Source organism: Ranitomeya variabilis, chromosome 7, assembly GCF_051348905.1.
Source record: "Ranitomeya variabilis isolate aRanVar5 chromosome 7, aRanVar5.hap1, whole genome shotgun sequence".
Classification (NCBI taxonomy): Eukaryota; Metazoa; Chordata; class Amphibia; order Anura; family Dendrobatidae; genus Ranitomeya; species Ranitomeya variabilis.
The window spans coordinates 14311568-14328368 of record NC_135238.1 but is presented as its reverse complement, the minus strand read 5'-3'; the positions used below and the strand labels follow the sequence as shown (position 1 = coordinate 14328368).

At 49.7% G+C, this 16801-nt stretch overlaps 2 protein-coding genes across 5 annotated transcripts; one reads left to right on the top strand and one right to left on the bottom strand.

Annotated features, from left to right (window-relative positions):
- The first annotated feature begins 619 nt into the window (after positions 1-619).
- LOC143784391 (E3 ubiquitin/ISG15 ligase TRIM25-like) lies at positions 620-2756 on the top strand. Its single transcript, XM_077272600.1, has one exon. It carries the CDS (start codon positions 674-676, stop codon positions 2234-2236), a length of 1563 nt encoding a protein of 520 aa, XP_077128715.1. The 5' UTR covers positions 620-673; the 3' UTR covers positions 2237-2756.
- A 1906-nt stretch (positions 2757-4662) lies between these two features.
- WDR24 (WD repeat domain 24) lies at positions 4663-15820 on the bottom strand. 4 transcript variants are annotated; one of them, XM_077274193.1, is made up of 10 exons: positions 15247-15820; positions 13316-13971; positions 12803-12980; positions 11777-12449; positions 11439-11554; positions 11253-11368; positions 11072-11176; positions 10118-10455; positions 5483-5667; positions 4663-5392 (listed from the first exon to the last, which is right to left on the bottom strand). In XM_077274193.1, exons 2-10 carry the CDS (start codon positions 13785-13787, stop codon positions 5224-5226), a joined length of 2352 nt encoding a protein of 783 aa, XP_077130308.1. In that variant the 5' UTR covers positions 13788-13971; positions 15247-15820; the 3' UTR covers positions 4663-5223. The 4 variants fall into 4 exon arrangements, with proteins under 4 accessions (XP_077130308.1, XP_077130310.1, XP_077130312.1 ...); XM_077274195.1 differs by lacking the exon at positions 15247-15820 and adding an exon at positions 15198-15245; XM_077274197.1 differs by lacking the exon at positions 15247-15820 and adding an exon at positions 15177-15228.
- Between the last annotated feature and the right edge of the window lie 981 nt (positions 15821-16801).

Here is a 16801-nt window from a genome sequence, read left to right as displayed (position 1 = left end):
ACTGTGCTATATACTCCGTGGGCTGTGTTATATACTACGTGGCTGTGCTACATACTACGTGGCTGTGCTATATACTCCATGGGCTGTGCTACATACTACGTGGCTGTGCTATATACTACGTGGCTGTGCTATATACTACGTGGCTGTGCTATATACTACGTGGCTGTGCTATATACTACGTGGCTGTGCTATTTACTACATGGGCTGTTATATACTACATGGCCGGCAATCAGCGAGAGGCGCAGTCCGGCCGCGAATTGGTGCAGGATTTTAACTACGCTTCGCTAATTGGTCGCGGCCGGCCGAATCCTGTGTATTTAATGTATTATTCTAAAATCTTCATAAACTACATACATATTCTAGAATACCCGATGCGTTAGAATCGGGCTACCATCTAGTAACTCCTATAATACTGCTCCTATGTACAAGAGTGTAAAATCATAGAACACCATCTTCTATGTACAAGAATATGACTTTTACTTATTTCATAAGCTTGCATGTTTCGGTACTATCTCCTGTACAGCCGGTCCCTTCACTCTTGTAATCTCACACTCATGCAGTGAGAGGAGGCGGATGTAATCGCCTATGGTACGTAAAACCAGTGTGTCAAGATTTTTCTCTGCACAGACGACATCCTCATTGTGGTATTCTTACAGTGTGTGCAGAGTGTGACATGGCTCTGGCTGCTTGGGGGAATGAGCTGACATGTTGCATCTGCCTGGACCTTTACACAGGACCGGTGACCCTCTCATGTGGACACAGTTTCTGCATGGAATGCATTCGAGACACATTCGAAACCCAGGAGGGTTATGGACTCTTCTCCTGTCCCGAGTGCAGAGCAAACTTCGAAACACGGCCAGTTCTACAAAAGAGTTTAAGGCTCAGTAACATTGTGGAGACTCTCCGGATGACCAAGGCAGAGAACAGCAGAGCCATTCACTGTAGCCACTGCGTCCACTCCATTGTGCCGGCCATAAAGACCTGCCTGAACTGTGAGGTTTCGCTATGTGCTGTCCATGTAAAGGTCCACAACACTTCACTCGACCATGTGTTGACAGAGCCCACCACCTTCTGCAAAGACAGAAAGTGCTCGAAACACAAGAAGGTCCTGGAGTATTATTGCACAGATGATGCCATCTGTATCTGTGTATCATGCCGGCTGGATGGTGACCACAGAGGACACTTGGTGGAGACTGTACAAGAGGCTTCAGAGAAGAAAAGGGATGAAGAACTGAGACCCATCTTGGAGAAGTTGTCCTCCAGAAGGAAACTAATGGAGGAGAAGATCCAGGCTCTGCGGGAACACAAGCAAGAAATACACGACAAAGCAGTCAACTTGACGGAGAGGACGTGCGAGCTCTTCAGCCAGATCATAGAACAAGTGAAGGATCTGGAGAAAGAGGTTCTCAGAGAGATTGCCAAACAAAACAAGTTGCTGTCGCTGTCAGTCTCGGATCTGATTCATCAGGTTGAGAGCCAGAAGGAGACGCTGTCGGCGCAGATTCTGGAGGTCGAACAGTTTTGTTCTCATGCCGATCCATTAACCGTTCTAAGGGAGAAAACCCCATGCTACGACCTCACTGCTGGAAACTATCCTCAACCGCACGTGAGAAACCTGGACGAGGGTCCCGTATCTTTGATGTTGCACAGAGGTCTCGGACATGTTGCCAATATCTTGTTTGAAGAAGGCAAGAGACAGTTTCCCCAGACGATAGAGATGTGTAATGTCATGTTGGACCTCCACACCGCTCACCAAAAAATCCTCCTCTCCAGCGACCGTACATGTGCCTCTTCTTCTCCTATCTTCTTGAACTACCCGGATCGTTCGGAAAGGTTTAGTTCACGGCAGGTGTTAAGCTCCTCCAGATTCTCCTCAGGTAAACACTACTGGCAGGTGGACTTGAGCAAGGCGCAGAGATGGATTATTGGGTTGGCCTATGGCAGCATCGAGAGGAAGGTTGACGGGGACAAGTCGTACATTGGCTATAATGAGAAATCCTGGGGATTGACTTTTCGGAGGTACCTCTCGGCTGTGTACAACAAAACCCACCGGAAGATCGATCGGGAGGCTCCACCACAGTCAGTGGGAATCTACCTGGACTATGATGCCGGACGTCTGTCCTTCTATGACCTCCAGCCAATGACACACTTGCACACATTCGTTGCCGATTTCACCGAGCCACTCTATGCCGCTTTCTACGTATTTGAGGATTCCCGAATTAGGATTATGAGTTAACTACAAGCACCAGCAAGACTATCCAGTCTTTAGCTTCTTAATTCTACAGTAGGTATGAAAAAAAGTAATGGCACATCACTTACATAGACCATCATTTTGTGCTCGGCAAAAGGGGTTAGACCTCTAGATCCTGATGATCGGAGGTCGGGTTCTGATTCATTCTTTCCCAGGGGAAAATTAAAAAACATTGGTTCTTCATCCTTAGGATCAGTTCCTGGTCTCAGAGAGCAGATCGTAATGTGATGGCGTATCCTAGCTATACGCTCTCATTTTAAAAGATGAGAAAACCCTTATAAAAGACAATGCCATACAAATAATATACTGCTTGGAGATCTATTATGTTACATACGAGTCTTAACCTGTCGGATGTGAGAACCTTCTGTCCTGTAATGTTTATATAATGGACCAGAATTAAATGCTCCATGTGTTTTATTTTCGGTGTTGTTTCTATACTGACCACTAGTTGGCGCTGTAGGTGTATAATAAATTGCAGTCTGCCGCCACAGCGTGTAACAGTGCGGAGGCGTTATTTCATAGTTTGGGTGGGGAGGGGGACACTGTGGTTATCTTTAGTCCCGAAACAGAATTTTTGTGTCAAGTCTCCAGGAAAACCACCACCGTGGTGTGAAGTCATCGACATAAGTAAAAATCCCCAAAGAAGAGTGAGTTTTCTGTATGCCAGGTCTAGATCTACATATATATACAGTGATAGATACAGAAATATGCCTGATACAACATTGCACCCAAGTGTCGTCGCTACATCGATGACGTTCCAGAGAACAGATACAGATCAGACACATTATCGGAGGGGAGTGGTACAAAATGCCGGCAGGCTTTAATAAATACACGCACAATCTAAAACGTCGCGTCTACCACAAACGGCGGCCGAGTCACCGCGAGGTAATCGGTGAAAAGTAAATAAAATATGGGTCCTTGGTAGAGAAGCGACAAGGATTGTACCCGACTTCATAAGGCAAAGAGGACTGAGGACATACTTTCTATATCGTTTCCTCGCACTGTTAAGATCTCTGCTTGCTGTCATAAGGTGAGCGGGGACGGGCACGGTTTACTCTCAGAGGAATAATATCAGTCCAGGTCATTAGTCAGACATACGTGCACAGCTCGCTGCAGCACATTTATCGATGTGTGTCACGAGATGGGCCGCAGTGCGACCATCACTTGGCCAGGGAGCAATAAATGAAGGGTCTTATTCACTCACATCAAGCAGAGATCTCATGAGAAATCGACACAGAAAGTTTTTAGGAACATTGTATCATTTTTCAACGTATAATGAATACCCTTTACTTGGTAAAAGTGTACTATCCCTTTAAGAGACCGCACAGATCTCACGGCTAATTCGGTAACAGGAACGTGCAGGAAACAGAAGGAGCAACGTCAAATCTAACAGCCAAAAGGAGAGCAAAGATCAGGTCAGTAAGCTGAGAAGGAAGGAGGTGGAGGGAAGAAAGGGGACTGATAGAGGCGAGGAAGACGGAAGGGAGCGGGAGAAGATGGAAGGGAGCAGGAGACTGAAGGGAGAGGGAGACGGAATGCAGAGGGAGACGAAGACGGAAGAAAGCGGGAGAGGAAGACGGAAGAAAGCGGGAGAGGAAGACGGAAGGAAGTGGGAGAAGAAGACGGAAGGGAGCAGGAGACTGAAGGGAGAGGGAGACGGAAGAAAGCCGGAGAGGAAGACAGAAGGGAGTGGGAGAGGGAGACGGAAGGGAGAGGGAGAAGGAAGGCAGAGGGAGAAGGAAGGGAACGAGGGAAGAAGGAAGGGAACGGGACACGGGAAGGGAGTGGGAGAGGAAGACGGAAGAAAGCGGGAGAGGAAGACAGAAGGGAGCGGGAGAGGAAGGGAGCGGGAGACGGAAGGGAGAGGAAAAGGGAAGGGAGAGGAAGACGGAAGGGAGCGGGAGAGGAAGACGGAAGGGAGAGGCAGAGGAAGAAGGAAGGAAGCGGCAGAGGAAGACGGAAGGGAGTGGCAGAGGAAGATGGAAGAGAGCGGGAGAGGAAGACGGAACGGAGCGGGAGAGGAAGGCAGAAGGGAGCGGGAGAGGAAGGCAGAAGGGAGCGGGAGAGGAAGACAGAAGGGAGTGGAACAAGAGAACGGAAGGGAGATGGAGAGAGGGGGGAAAAAAGGGAAAACAAAAAAAAAGTAAGAAATCACAAGGCAGAGAGTGAGAGAGAAAGACAAACACTGAGAAAGTGAAAGAGCGAAAGAGTGAGCAGTGAGTGAGAGGGAAAGTGAGTGTGAGAAAAAAAAGCAAGAGCGAGAATATTGAGATAGAAAGCAACCAAAAGAAAAAGCAAGCCAGGAAGAAAGAGAAAGATGGTGTGAAGAGATAGTTATCAAGAGAATCTAAGCAAGAAAAATAAATAAAGTGAGTGAGAGTGAAAATGTAAGAACAAGAGAGGGATTGAGAGAGAAAAAGCAAGAGCACCAGAGACAGAGAAAAGAAGCGGGTGAAAGCGAGTGTGAGAAAGGGAGACAAATCAATGGAAACAGAGGCATGAAGAGAAGGCGCCGCTGCCTCACAGTGCACGGGGACTCAGGTTCATACACTGCAGGCGCCGTGTGCCACTGCAGGCTGCAACAGGGAACAAAAAACATAAAATAAATGAATGCAAGCAGAAAACAAAGATATACTGGATGAAACCCCAATTTAAAGGGAATGTCTAGCTGAGGACTCCGCTTTGGTTGGGGCTTCGAGCAACCACCAATCCACAGTGGTCGCCCAGAACTTCAGAAAAAAAGTCCACATCACTCACATGACTGGCAAACATGCCGGTGGGTAATACCTTTATGTCAGGATGGGGGCAGAACATCGGAGGCCTCTGTGCCTTTAATTACAAACCGGTATTTACAGGGGAAAGCCGATCTTCAGATTAGAGGAGGGGAGGCAGGACGTACCAATGCGGGATTCTTCTACATGGAGGGTGGGAAGAGATGGTGCAGAGGGCGCGTCGGGGCCGCATCGTACAGATCAGCTGTATTCACAGAGGTGGCCGCAGCCGGCCGGGCAGTGGGAGTTTGCCCGCATCCAGTTCATAATGTGCTGAAGATGGCCGCCGTGTCCGCAGCCCTGGCACCAGACAAAGAGGCCTTTCACCACGTGGTGGCACACAGCGCACATACTGGCACACTGCCGGCATCTGGGGAGGAAGACCAAGAAGCAAGTCTGCACCATTGTAGTGATGGCTGTATGGCGCCCCCCGACAGCAGCCCGCAGTATTACCACTCACCGGTCGCAGATCCAGCCCTTGTTGCTCATGGGTCGCTTGCAGTTGCTGCAGTTGATGTGGAGGGTGGTGGATGCCTGGTTCAGGCAGTTGATGGCGCTGCACGTGCTCAGTTTGATCACTTGGTTGGAGACGTTCCACAGCTTGAAGCGCTGGAGCAAGTCGATGTAGGAAGTGAACCAGTGCTCCTGCGGGAGAGACCGGGCGCAGACTAAGGGGCGGCCCGCGCTACCCAACGCCCACCCAATACTCAAACACAAGGGGGCAGTGTGGGGAACAGGCGGAATCAGGCAAGGTAGGGTATATATACAGTGGGGCAAAAAAGTATTTAGTCAGTCAGCAATAGTGCAAGTTCCACCACTTAAAAAGATGAGAGGCGTCTGTAATTTACATCATAGGTAGACCTCAACTATGGGAGACAAACTGAGACAAAAAAATCCAGAAAATCACATTGTCTATTTTTTTATCATTTTATTTGCATTTTATGGTGGAAAATAAGTATTTGGTCAGAAACAAACAATCAAGATTTCTGGCTCTCACAGACCTGTAACTTCTTCTTTAAGAGTCTCCTCTGTCCTCCACTCATTACCTGTAGTAATGGCACCTGTTTAAACTTGTCATCAGTATAAAAAGACACCTGTGCACACCCTCAAACAGTCTGACTCCAAACTCCACTATGGTGAAGACCAAAGAGCTGTCAAAGGACACCAGAAACAAAATTGTAGCCCTGCACCAGGCTGGGAAGACTGAATCTGCAATAGCCAACCAGCTTGGAGTGAAGAAATCAACAGTGGGAGCAATAATTAGAAAATGGAAGACATTCAAGACCACTGATAATCTCCCTCGATCTGGGGCTCCACGCAAAATCCCACCCCGTGGGGTCAGAATGATCACAAGAATGGTGAGCAAAAATCCCAGAACCACGCGGGGGGACCTAGTGAATGAACTGCAGAGAGCTGGGACCAATGTAACAAGGCCTACCATAAGTAACACACTACGCGACCATGGACTCAGATCCTGCAGTGCCAGACGTGTCCCACTGCTTAAGCCAGTACATGTCCGGGCCCGTCTGAAGTTTGCTAGAGAGCATTTGGATGATCCAGAGGAGTTTTGGGAGAATGTCCTATGGTCTGATGAAATCAAACTGGAACTGTTTGGTAGAAAAACAACTTGTCGTGTTTGGAGGAAAAAGAATACTGAGTTGCATCCATCAAACACCATACCTACTGTAAAGCATGGTGGTGGAAACATCATGCTTTGGGGCTGTTTCTCTGCAAAGGGGCCAGGACGACTGATCCGGGTACATGAAAGAATGAATGGGGCCATGTATCGTGAGATTTTGAGTGCAAACCTCCTTCCATCAGCAAGGGCATTGAAGATGAAACGTGGCTGGGTCTTTCAACATGACAATGATCCAAAGCACACCGCCAGGGCAACGAAGGAGTGGCTTCGTAAGAAGCATTTCAAGGTCCTGGAGTGGCCTAGCCCGTCTCCAGATCTCAACCCTATAGAAAACCTTTGGAGGGAGTTGAAAGTCCGTGTTGCCAAGCGAAAAGCCAAAAACATCACTGCTCTAGAGGAGATCTGCATGGAGGAATGGGCCAACATACCAACAACAGTGTGTGGCAACCTTGTGAAGACTTACAGAAAACGTTTGACCTCTGTCATTGCCAACAAAGGATATATTACAAAGTATTGAGATGAAATTTTGTTTCTGACCAAATACTTATTTTCCACCATAATATGCAAATAAAATGATAAAAAAACAGACAATGTGATGTTCTGGATTTTTTTTTCTCAGTTTGTCTCCCATAGTTGAGGTCTACCTATGATGTAAATTACAGACGCCTCTCATCTTTTTAAGTGGTGGAACTTGCACTATTGCTGACTGACTAAATACTTTTTTGCCCCACTGTATATATATATACATATATATATATATATATATATATATATATATATATATATATATATATATATATATATATATATATATAGGCACAGAGGGTGCAGTATTACTATATAAAGGCACAGAGGGGGCATTATTACTATACGGAGGCACAGAGGGGGCATTATTACTATACGGAGGCACAGAGGGGGAATTATTACTATATGGAGGCACAGAGGGGGCAGTATTACTATATAAAGGCACAGAGGGGGCACTATTACTATGTGAAGGCACAGAGGGGGCATTATTACTATATGGAGGCACAGAGGGGGCATTATTACTATATGGAGGCACAGAGGGGGCAGTATTACTATATGGAGGCACAGAGGGGGCATTATTACTATATGGAGGCACAGAGGGGGCATTATTACTATATGGAGGCACAGAGGGGGCAGTATTACTATACGGAGGCACAGAGGGGGCATTATTACTATACGGAGGCACAGAGGGGGCATTATTACTATACGGAGGCACAGAGGGGGCATTATTACTATACGGAGGCACAGAGGGGGCATTATTACTATATGGAGGCACAGAGGGGGCATTATTACTATATGGAGGCACAGAGGGGGCATTATTACTATACGGAGGCACAGAGGGGGCATTATTACTATATGTAGGCACAGAGGGGGCATTATTACTATATGTAGGCACACAGGGGGTATTATTACTATATGGAGGCACACAGGGGGCATTATTACTATATGGAGGCACAGAGGGGGCATCACTAATGTGTACGGCACGATGGGCGATTACAGTATATGGTGTTTCTTTAGCAATGGGGACACATTATCCTGCCTGCCTGTATGTGCCAAACTTAGGGGAAAAAGAAAAGTTAACGACTATGGTGAGAGAGTTCAGTGGTGAGCCCCCAGATATATGTGCACCCTACATACATACAGTTAGGTCCATATATATTTGCACAGAGACAACATTTTTCTAATTTTGGTTATAGACATTACCACAATGAATTTTAAACAAAACCATTCAGATGCAGTTGAAGTTCAGACTTTCAGCTTTCATTTGAGGGGATCCACATTAAAATTGGATGAAGGGTTTAGGAGTTTCAGTTCCTTAACATGTGCCGCCCTGTTTTTAAAGGGACCAAAAGTAATTGGACAATTGACTCCAAGGATATTTCATGGACAGGTGTGGGCAATCCCTTCGTTATGTCATTCTCAATTAAGCAGATAAAAGGCCTGGAGGTGATTTGAGGCCTGGAGTTGCATTTGGAAGGTTTTGCTGTGAAGTAAACATGCGGTAAAGGAGCTCTCCATGCAGGTGAAACAAGCCATCCTTAAGCTGCGAAAAGAGTAAAAACCCATCCGAAAAATTGCTACAATATTTGGAGTGGCAACATCTACAGTTTGGTACATCCTGAGAAAGAAAGAAAGCACTGGTGAACCCATCAATGCAAAAAGACCTGGGCGCCCACGGAAGACAACAGTGGTGGATGATCGCAGAATAATCTCCATGGTGAAGAGAAACCCCTTCACAACAGCCAACCAAGTGACCAACACTCTCCAGGAGGTCGGCGTATCAATATCCAAATCTACCATAAAGAGAAGACTGCATGAAAGTAACTACAGATGGTTCACTGCACGGTGCAAGCCACTCATAAGTGTCAAGAATAAAAAGGCTAAAAAACATCTAAAAAAGCCGGCACAGTTCTGGAAGAACATTCTTTGGACAGATAAAACCAAGATCAACCTCTACCAGAATGATGGAAAGAGAAAAGTATGGCGAAGGCGTGGTACAGCTCATGATCCAAAGCATACCACATCATCTGTAAAACACGGCGGAGGCAGTGTGATGGCTTGGGCATGCATGGCTGCCAGTGGCACTGGGTCACTAGTGTTTATGGATGATGTGACACAGGAATGAATTCTGAGGTCTCCAGAGCCGCCGTACTGTGTGCTCAGATCCAGCCAAATGCAGCCAAACTGATTGGTCGTCGTTTCATACTACAGATGGACAATGACCCAAAACATAAAGCCAAAGCAACCCAGGAGATTATTAAAGCAAAGAAGTGGAATATTCTGGAATGGCCAAGTCAGTCACCTGATCTCAACCCAATTGAGCAGCATTTCACTTGTTAAAGACTAAACTTCAGACAGAAAGGCCACAAACAAACAGCAACTGAAAACCACCGCAGTGAAGGCCTGGCAGAGCATCAAAAAGGGGGAAACACAGCGTCTGGTGATGTCCATGAGGTCAAGACTTCAGGCAGTCATTGCCAACAAAGGGTTTTCAACCAAGTACTAGAAATGAACATTTTATTTACAATTATTGAATCTGTCCAATTACTTTTGGTCCCTTTAAGAACAGGGTGGCACATGTTAAGGAGCTGAAACTCCTAAACCCTACATCCAATTTTAATGTGGATACCCTCAAATGAAAGCTGAAAGTCTGAACTTCAACTGCATCTGAATTGTTTTGTTTAAAATTCATTGTGGTAATGTCTATAACCAAAATTGGAAAAATGTTGTCCCTGTCCAAATATATATGGACCTAATTGTATGTGGCCTGCGGAGCTGCTATCTACCACTAAATGGTTGCCTGATTTTGCAGAAAAGTGGTCTAACAATCAGACGTGGGGTCTGAAGGTGAAACACTTGTTCTACTAGAAAATACAGCAACTGCTCAGCACTGAATCCTCGGCCACATCAGAGTCACGTCAGGAGACTTACCTGCATCTGCTCGTCTATCTCCTTACGGATCCGATCTCCCAGGACAATGAGCACCGAGGCCGCCATCTGCACATCTCCCTGCTCCGCGTAGTAGCACAGCAGGTCCCGCACGACAGGGTTGAAGAAGTCAGCGGGCAGCCTGTTCTCATACAAGGCATGGGAGATGGAGATGAGGGAGCAAAACTCCACTGGGGTCAGGGACACGGTCTCAGCCTCATTGCCGCTCACATGGGGAGAGTCCGCCTTATCCTGGAGGTGGTCCGGAGCCGAGGGGGTGTCTGTGATCTCATGACGCAGAGGAAAACCCTCCTGGGGAAGGATGTACTCCTGATCCTCAGCTGTAAGGAGAGAACCCACTATAAGTCAAAGAAAAAAGCAGACTCCTAAAGAACACACCGACTTCTGTATTATACCCCAGAGCTGCGCTCACTATTCTGCTGGTGCAGTCACTGTGTACATACATTACATTACTGATCCTGAGTTACCTCCTGTATTATACTCCAGAGCTGCACTCACTATTCTGCTGGTGCAGTCACTGTGTACATACATTACTGATCCTGAGTTACATCCTGTATTATACCCCAGAGCTGCACTCACTATTCTGCTGGTGCAGTCACTGTGTACATACATTACATTACTGATCCTGAGTTATCTCCTGTATTATACTCCAGAGCTGCACTCACTATTCTGCTGGTGCAGTCACTGTGTACATACATTACATTACTGATCCTGAGTTACATCCTGTATTATACCCCAGAGCTGCACTCACTATTCTGCTGGTGCAGTCACTGTGTACATACATTACATTACTGCTCCTGAGTTACTACCTGTATTATACCCCAGAGCTGCGCTCACTATTCTGCTTGCTGACTGTTTCCAGCAGTATTATGACTACTGAGATACGTAGCAGCAGCGCCTGTCATGCAGTCTGCACGGTGTGGCGGTATTACTCACGGTGCGGATGCTCGGAGTCCATCAGATACAGCTCGTCCTCATCGACCTCCACGTCCCCCAGGAGGTAGTCGGCAGGAACGTCGCTGCCCTCCGTCTCCTCGTTCTCTGCACAGTGAATAGAAGCAATGAAACATGTTGTACAGACGATGCTCAGCCACGAGTGCGGCACCTGCGTCCTCACCATCGTTATTAATGGTGGCGGCGTCCAGCAGAGTGCTGTCGGCCCGGCTGTCCCCCTTGCTGAGCTCCAGCCGCGGGTCGCTGCCCATCCCGGGTGTCAGATCCTTCATGTTATAGCTGCACAGAGACGGGCAGAGTTACAGGTGGTCTGAGGAGGCACAGAGGACATGAGGGTGCGGGGTCTCACCTGTTCAGGAGGGGCAGTGAGCTGCCGCTTTTGCCCAGGCTGTGGTTGAGATTGGCGGGGGGCACCGTGCCCGCGCTGCAGTAGATGATCCCCAGCATCGCCCACGTCTGCGCCACCTGGAGGGAAGACCCCAGAAATCTGTTGAAGGAGGCCGGTCCCGATACAGCTCAGACACCGCAATGCAGTTCCGCAGCAGCAGCCTCTGACCTAAGATACTACAGCCGTTGGGGAACTACATCTCCCAGCATGCCCAGATAGAAGTTAAATCCTTTTTTTTTAAAAAGTAAAAAAAACTTACAAGGGGGTCAAAATGAGGCCATGCCTCTCCCGATTCTCACCTGCCATCTGTTCAGCTCTCGGGCCACTTTGGCATTGTGGTCACACAGTTCGGCCAGAGGTTTCCCGGCCAGGACGTACTTCTCCGCTGTGGCCACGAAGCAGCCCATGTCCGCTCCGCCCGCCTCGAACACCATCAGGCCGCTGGAGATGTTCTCGAACTGCTCCATGGGGTCCTGCTTCCTCAGGAAGAAGATGGGATGTCGCCGGTCGTAGGGTTTCCTATTGGAGTCCTGTGATGAGGTGGAGGAGGAGATCAGACTTTCCTTGGCGGCAAATGCCAGGTCGCCAAACAGCCCGTAGCAGAGGCCTTCCGGGTTGGCGCGGTCTATGGGCCGCCGGGCGTCTCTGAAGATGTGCTGGTACAGGGTGCTGTCCTTAGATCCCGAGAGCATGAAGTACGGGTCGTGCAAGTGTCGCCAAACGATGCCCGTCGTCACGTCCTTGTGCTCTTCGAAAGTGGCGAAAGGTATAAACGGCCGGCGCACGTCCCACACGTAGATGTTGTGGTCCACCATCATGGAACATGTCCCTATGTGGTACTTCCTCTCCGGGCGCCACTTCACCCGGGCGACTGAGGCAATGGTCTGCACGCAGTAGATTTCTTTGGCCCGGTTGGTGTTCATGTCCCACACTTTTACCATCTTGTCCCGACCGCCGGTGGCCAGCCATCCTCTACGGGGAACAGATCCAAGAGTGAGAAAGGTGGGAGATACTAAACCCCCCACCGCCGTGACCCCAATAAGATAGTAGGGATAAGTGACATTTTCATGCTCTAGGTGACCTCGAAAAGTCAGTGTAATGTGAGGAGGAGGGGGGGATGCAGCTGCAGTTTCTGGATGCTGTGAGAGGGAGCTACGCTGGGAAAGCTGTGATTGGCTCCTCAGGAGACAATGTGACGGTAAAGATCAGGGTGTATGGAGGTAATATACAGGGAGCATTACTATTTCCCATTTGGGGGAGCTGCAGCCTAACCTCATGACGTGCTCATACAGGACCCTTGCAATGTGACTTTCGGCCGTACATACCGATCCTCCGGGTGCCAGTCGCAGCAGAAGACCGGGCCATTGTGGGCGGTAAACATACGCTCAAACCGGTCCGGCCTCCGGATGTCCCAAAGCTGGACGTTTCCGTTCTCAAACGTGGCGGCGAAGGTGAAGTAATCGCGGATGCTGAACTGGACGTCTCTCACGCTCTCCGACTGACCTGGGAAGAGGAGGACATGGGGCGTGAACGAGACATACAACCATACCCGTACCCTCCGTGGCCTGGTAACCTGGGGGAGACATAGGGCTACTTCGGTAGAAGGACTACAACTCCCCAAACCCCACGGATGGCACGGAGTTGTCCACCATCATGGAGAATGTCTGCAGAACTGAGTGCTTATCCAATGATAACTTATGGAGAGAGCGATGCAAACTGCAGGGAGGCCCCACTGACATCTGCTTGACCCCGGACAGTTTGCATCGCCCTCGATCCACTTGTCAGATCATTGATCGGCACCGGCTGTTCTACGCCGCGCGAGTCCAGACCCAAATCACCTGAGAAGGTGCTGACCGAGTCCTTCTTGCGGAGGTCGAAGCACTTCATGAATCCGTCCTGGGAGCCGCTGAGCAGCATGTAGACCTCGGTAGGGTGGAAGCAGACCTTGTTCACCGTCCTCTTGTGCTCCGTGAAGAGCTGGTCCTGCTTATTCCGGGAGGGTTTGCCCAGGTTCCAGGTCACCACCACACCATTGGTGGCGGCCGTGGCCAGCAGGTTCTCATCCATCTGGTGCCACACCACATCGGCGCAGCTGAAATTCAGCGACGGCTTCCGGCCCACCCTCAGGTTCAACTTCTCCGCAAAGTGGTCGTCCTCCAAGGAGTAGATCTTAAAGATGTTACGTCCGGCCACCACCACTTGGGTGGCGTCGCGGCAGACGCTTATGGCATTGGCAGGGGCATCGAGGTGACAGAACATGGTGCGACCTGTCAGGGTGTTACCGCCTAGGGCCGTGGTCACCCGCGCCATCTTCTCTATGGCAGGTCCACGGCCACTGGCCCCCTTCCACACGCCGCTGAGGGTCTCCACAAGAGCGGTTCTACAGACCAACGCAGAGAAAGAGCATGCTCCTCCAGGAACACGAGGGAAGGCGCAGCGCGGACGGGGGTCCGCCAGGAAAAGGGTACGGTGTGGTGATATACAGCCAAAAAATCTGCAAAACACAAGAGCAAGGGATTCTGGGATCAGAAGGCGGTGAGGGGCATATGGAGATAACAGACGGGGTCCCCTAACAAGAAGCCCGCAGAGAATAAAACCCCGGGGGTGGGCCAGGCACCTGGCTACCTAATAACAAAATGTGGAGAACTACAACTGCCAGGCAATCAGAGACAAGAACTACAACTCCCATGTTATCATATAGGAGAACTACAACTCCCATGTAATCAGACACAAGACAACTACAACTCCCAGGTAATCAGATACAAGAGAACTACAACTCCCATGTTATCATATAGGAGAACTACAACTCCCAGGTAATCAGATACAAGAGAACTACAACTCCCATGTAATCAGATACAAGAGAACTACAACTCCCAGGTAATGAGATACAAGAGAACTACAACTCCCAGGTTATCATATAGGAGAACTACAACTCTCATGTTATCATATAGGAGAACTACAACTCCCAGGCAATCAGATACAAGAGAACTACAACTCTCAGGTAATGAGATACAAGAGAACTACAACTCTCAGGTAATCAGATACGAGAGAACTACAACGCTCATGTTATCATACAGGAGAACTACAACTCCCAGGCAATCAGATACAAGAGAACTACAACTCCCAGGTTATCATATAGGAGAACTACAACTCCCAGGTAATGAGATACAAGAAAACTACAACTCCCAGGTAATCAGATACGAGAGAACTACAACTGTCTCATGTTATCATATAGTAGAACTAAAACTCCCAGGCAATCAGATACCAGAGAACTACAACTCCCAGGTTATCATATAGGAGAACTACAACTCCCAGGTAATCAATTTATAAGTTGTAAAGCGCTGCGGAATATGTTGGCGCTATATAAATAAAAATTATTATTATTATTATTATTATTATTATTATTATTATTAGATACAAGAGAACTACAACTCCCAGGTAATCAGATAGGAGAACTACAACTCCCAGGCAATCAGATACAAGAGAACTACAACTCCCATGTAATCAGATAGGAGAACTACAACTCCCATGTAATCAGATAGGAGAACTACAACTCTCATGTAATCCTTCTCTCCATCCACCTTCAGGAGAACCACAAGTTGCAGGAAGTCCGGCTCTCCACTAAGTGTAACGAAGAAGACGCCACCTGCTCCTGTAAACAGTGAGAAAGTATCCGGGGGAAGCAGAATGCTGGTGCACCTGCAGTGTCCGGCCACCAACCTCGCACACCCGTCTGCCCACAGTCACCCGCGGCACCCGGGACACTCACCGGCTCACTCGTGACACCGGAAACAGCCTAGACTGTAAATGGTCCGACGCGTATTTTCATCCCCCATGTGCTCAGTAATCCCAGAATAAAGGTTCCGCGCGTACAACATTCCGTCTGGTGTGTGACAGTGGCCTGACATGGTGTGAGGCGGCGGGGCCGGACATGGGCAGCACTCAGTGCCCCCCGGGACTGGCCCCGTGCCCCCCATAGCGATGTCTGCTGTTAGACCTCCATAAATAGGATTACACAAGGTCGTCCATCAGTTTTGGGCTTGTTTTTTTTGCAGGCGACTTGTTCTCTTCCGTTGTCGGTGTTCCCGGCCGCCCCTGGCCTGTGCTGGCTCACTGCTCCCTCTTCGCTTACAATGTTTCCTTCTCGCCTTCCAAGTGCTGCAAATGTTACAGTTTCTGGTCCACAGTGAGGTGTCAGTGGTGTCGGGATATTTTGTGATATTTAGTTTTTTTATTACTTTTTGGGGAGGAAAAGTGACCAGAAAAAAATCCATTCTTCCTCCTTGTTCTTTTCCCGTCTTGGCATTCAGCGTATAGCCTGCGGCCTCCGGTGACCTCTGCTGCCTGCCTGCGGCCTCCGGTGACCTCTGCTACCAGCCTGCGGCCTCCGGTGGCCTCTGCTGCCTGCCTGCGGCCTCCGGTGACCTCTGCTGCCTGCCTGCGGCCTCCGGTGACCTCTGCTACCAGCCTGCGGCCTCCGGTGACCTCTGCTGCCTGCCTGCGGCCTCCGGTGACCTCTGCTACCAGCCTGCGGTCTCCGGTGACCTCTGCTACCTGCCTGCGGTCTCCGGTGACCTCTGCTACCTGCCTGCGGTCTCCGGTGACCTCTGCTACCTGCCTGCGGTCTCCGGTGACCTCTGCTACCTGCCTGCGGTCTCCGGTGACCTCTGCTACCTGGCTGCGGTCTCCGGTGACCTCTGCTACCTGCCTGCGGTCTCCGGTGACCTCTGCTACCTGCCTGCGGTCTCCGGTGACCTCTGCTACCTGCCTGCGGTCTCCGTGACCTCTGCTGTCCGCCTGCAGTCTCCGATGACCTCTGCTACCTGCCTGCAGTCTCCGGTGACCTCTGCTACCTGCCTGCGGTCTCCGGTGACCTCTGCTACCCGCCTGCCGTCTCCGGTGGCCTCTGCTACCTGCCTGCGGTCTCCAGTGACCTCTGCTACCTGCCTGCGGTCTCCGTGACCTCTGCTGTCCGCCTGCAGTCTCCGGTGACCTCTGCTACCTGCCTGCGGTCTCCGGTGACCTCTGCTACCTGCCTGCGGTCTCCGGTGACCTCTGCTACCTGCCTGCGGTCTCCGGTGACCTCTGCTACCTGCCTGCGGTCTCCGGTGACCTCTACTACCTGCCTGCGGTCTCCGGTGACCTCTGCTACCTGCCTGTGGTCTCCGTGACCTCTGCTGCCCGCCTGCTGTCTCCGGTAACCTCTGCTACGAGCCTGCGGCCACCGGTGACCTTTGCTACCAGCCTGCAGTCTCCGGTGACCTCTGCTACCTGCCTGCGGTCTCCGGTGACCTCTGCTACCTGCCTGCGGTCTCCGGTGACCT

What these genes read in the sequence shown, in the direction of transcription:
- WDR24 (XM_077274193.1), bottom strand. Translation starts at nt 13,787, where the DNA reads ATGGCGCGGGTGACCACGGCCCTAGGCGGTAACACCCTGACAGGTCGC. An exon ending in GAGAGCTGAACAGATGGCAG is followed by an intron (nt 11,555 to 11,776) that starts GTGAGAATCGGG and finishes TCTTCCCTCCAG; the next exon opens with GTGGCGCAGACGTGGGCGAT. An exon ending in TCACTGCCCCTCCTGAACAG is followed by an intron (nt 11,369 to 11,438) that starts GTGAGACCCCGC and finishes GTCTCTGTGCAG; the next exon opens with CTATAACATGAAGGATCTGA.
- LOC143784391 (XM_077272600.1), top strand. Translation starts at nt 674, where the DNA reads ATGGCTCTGGCTGCTTGGGGGAATGAGCTGACATGTTGCATCTGCCTG.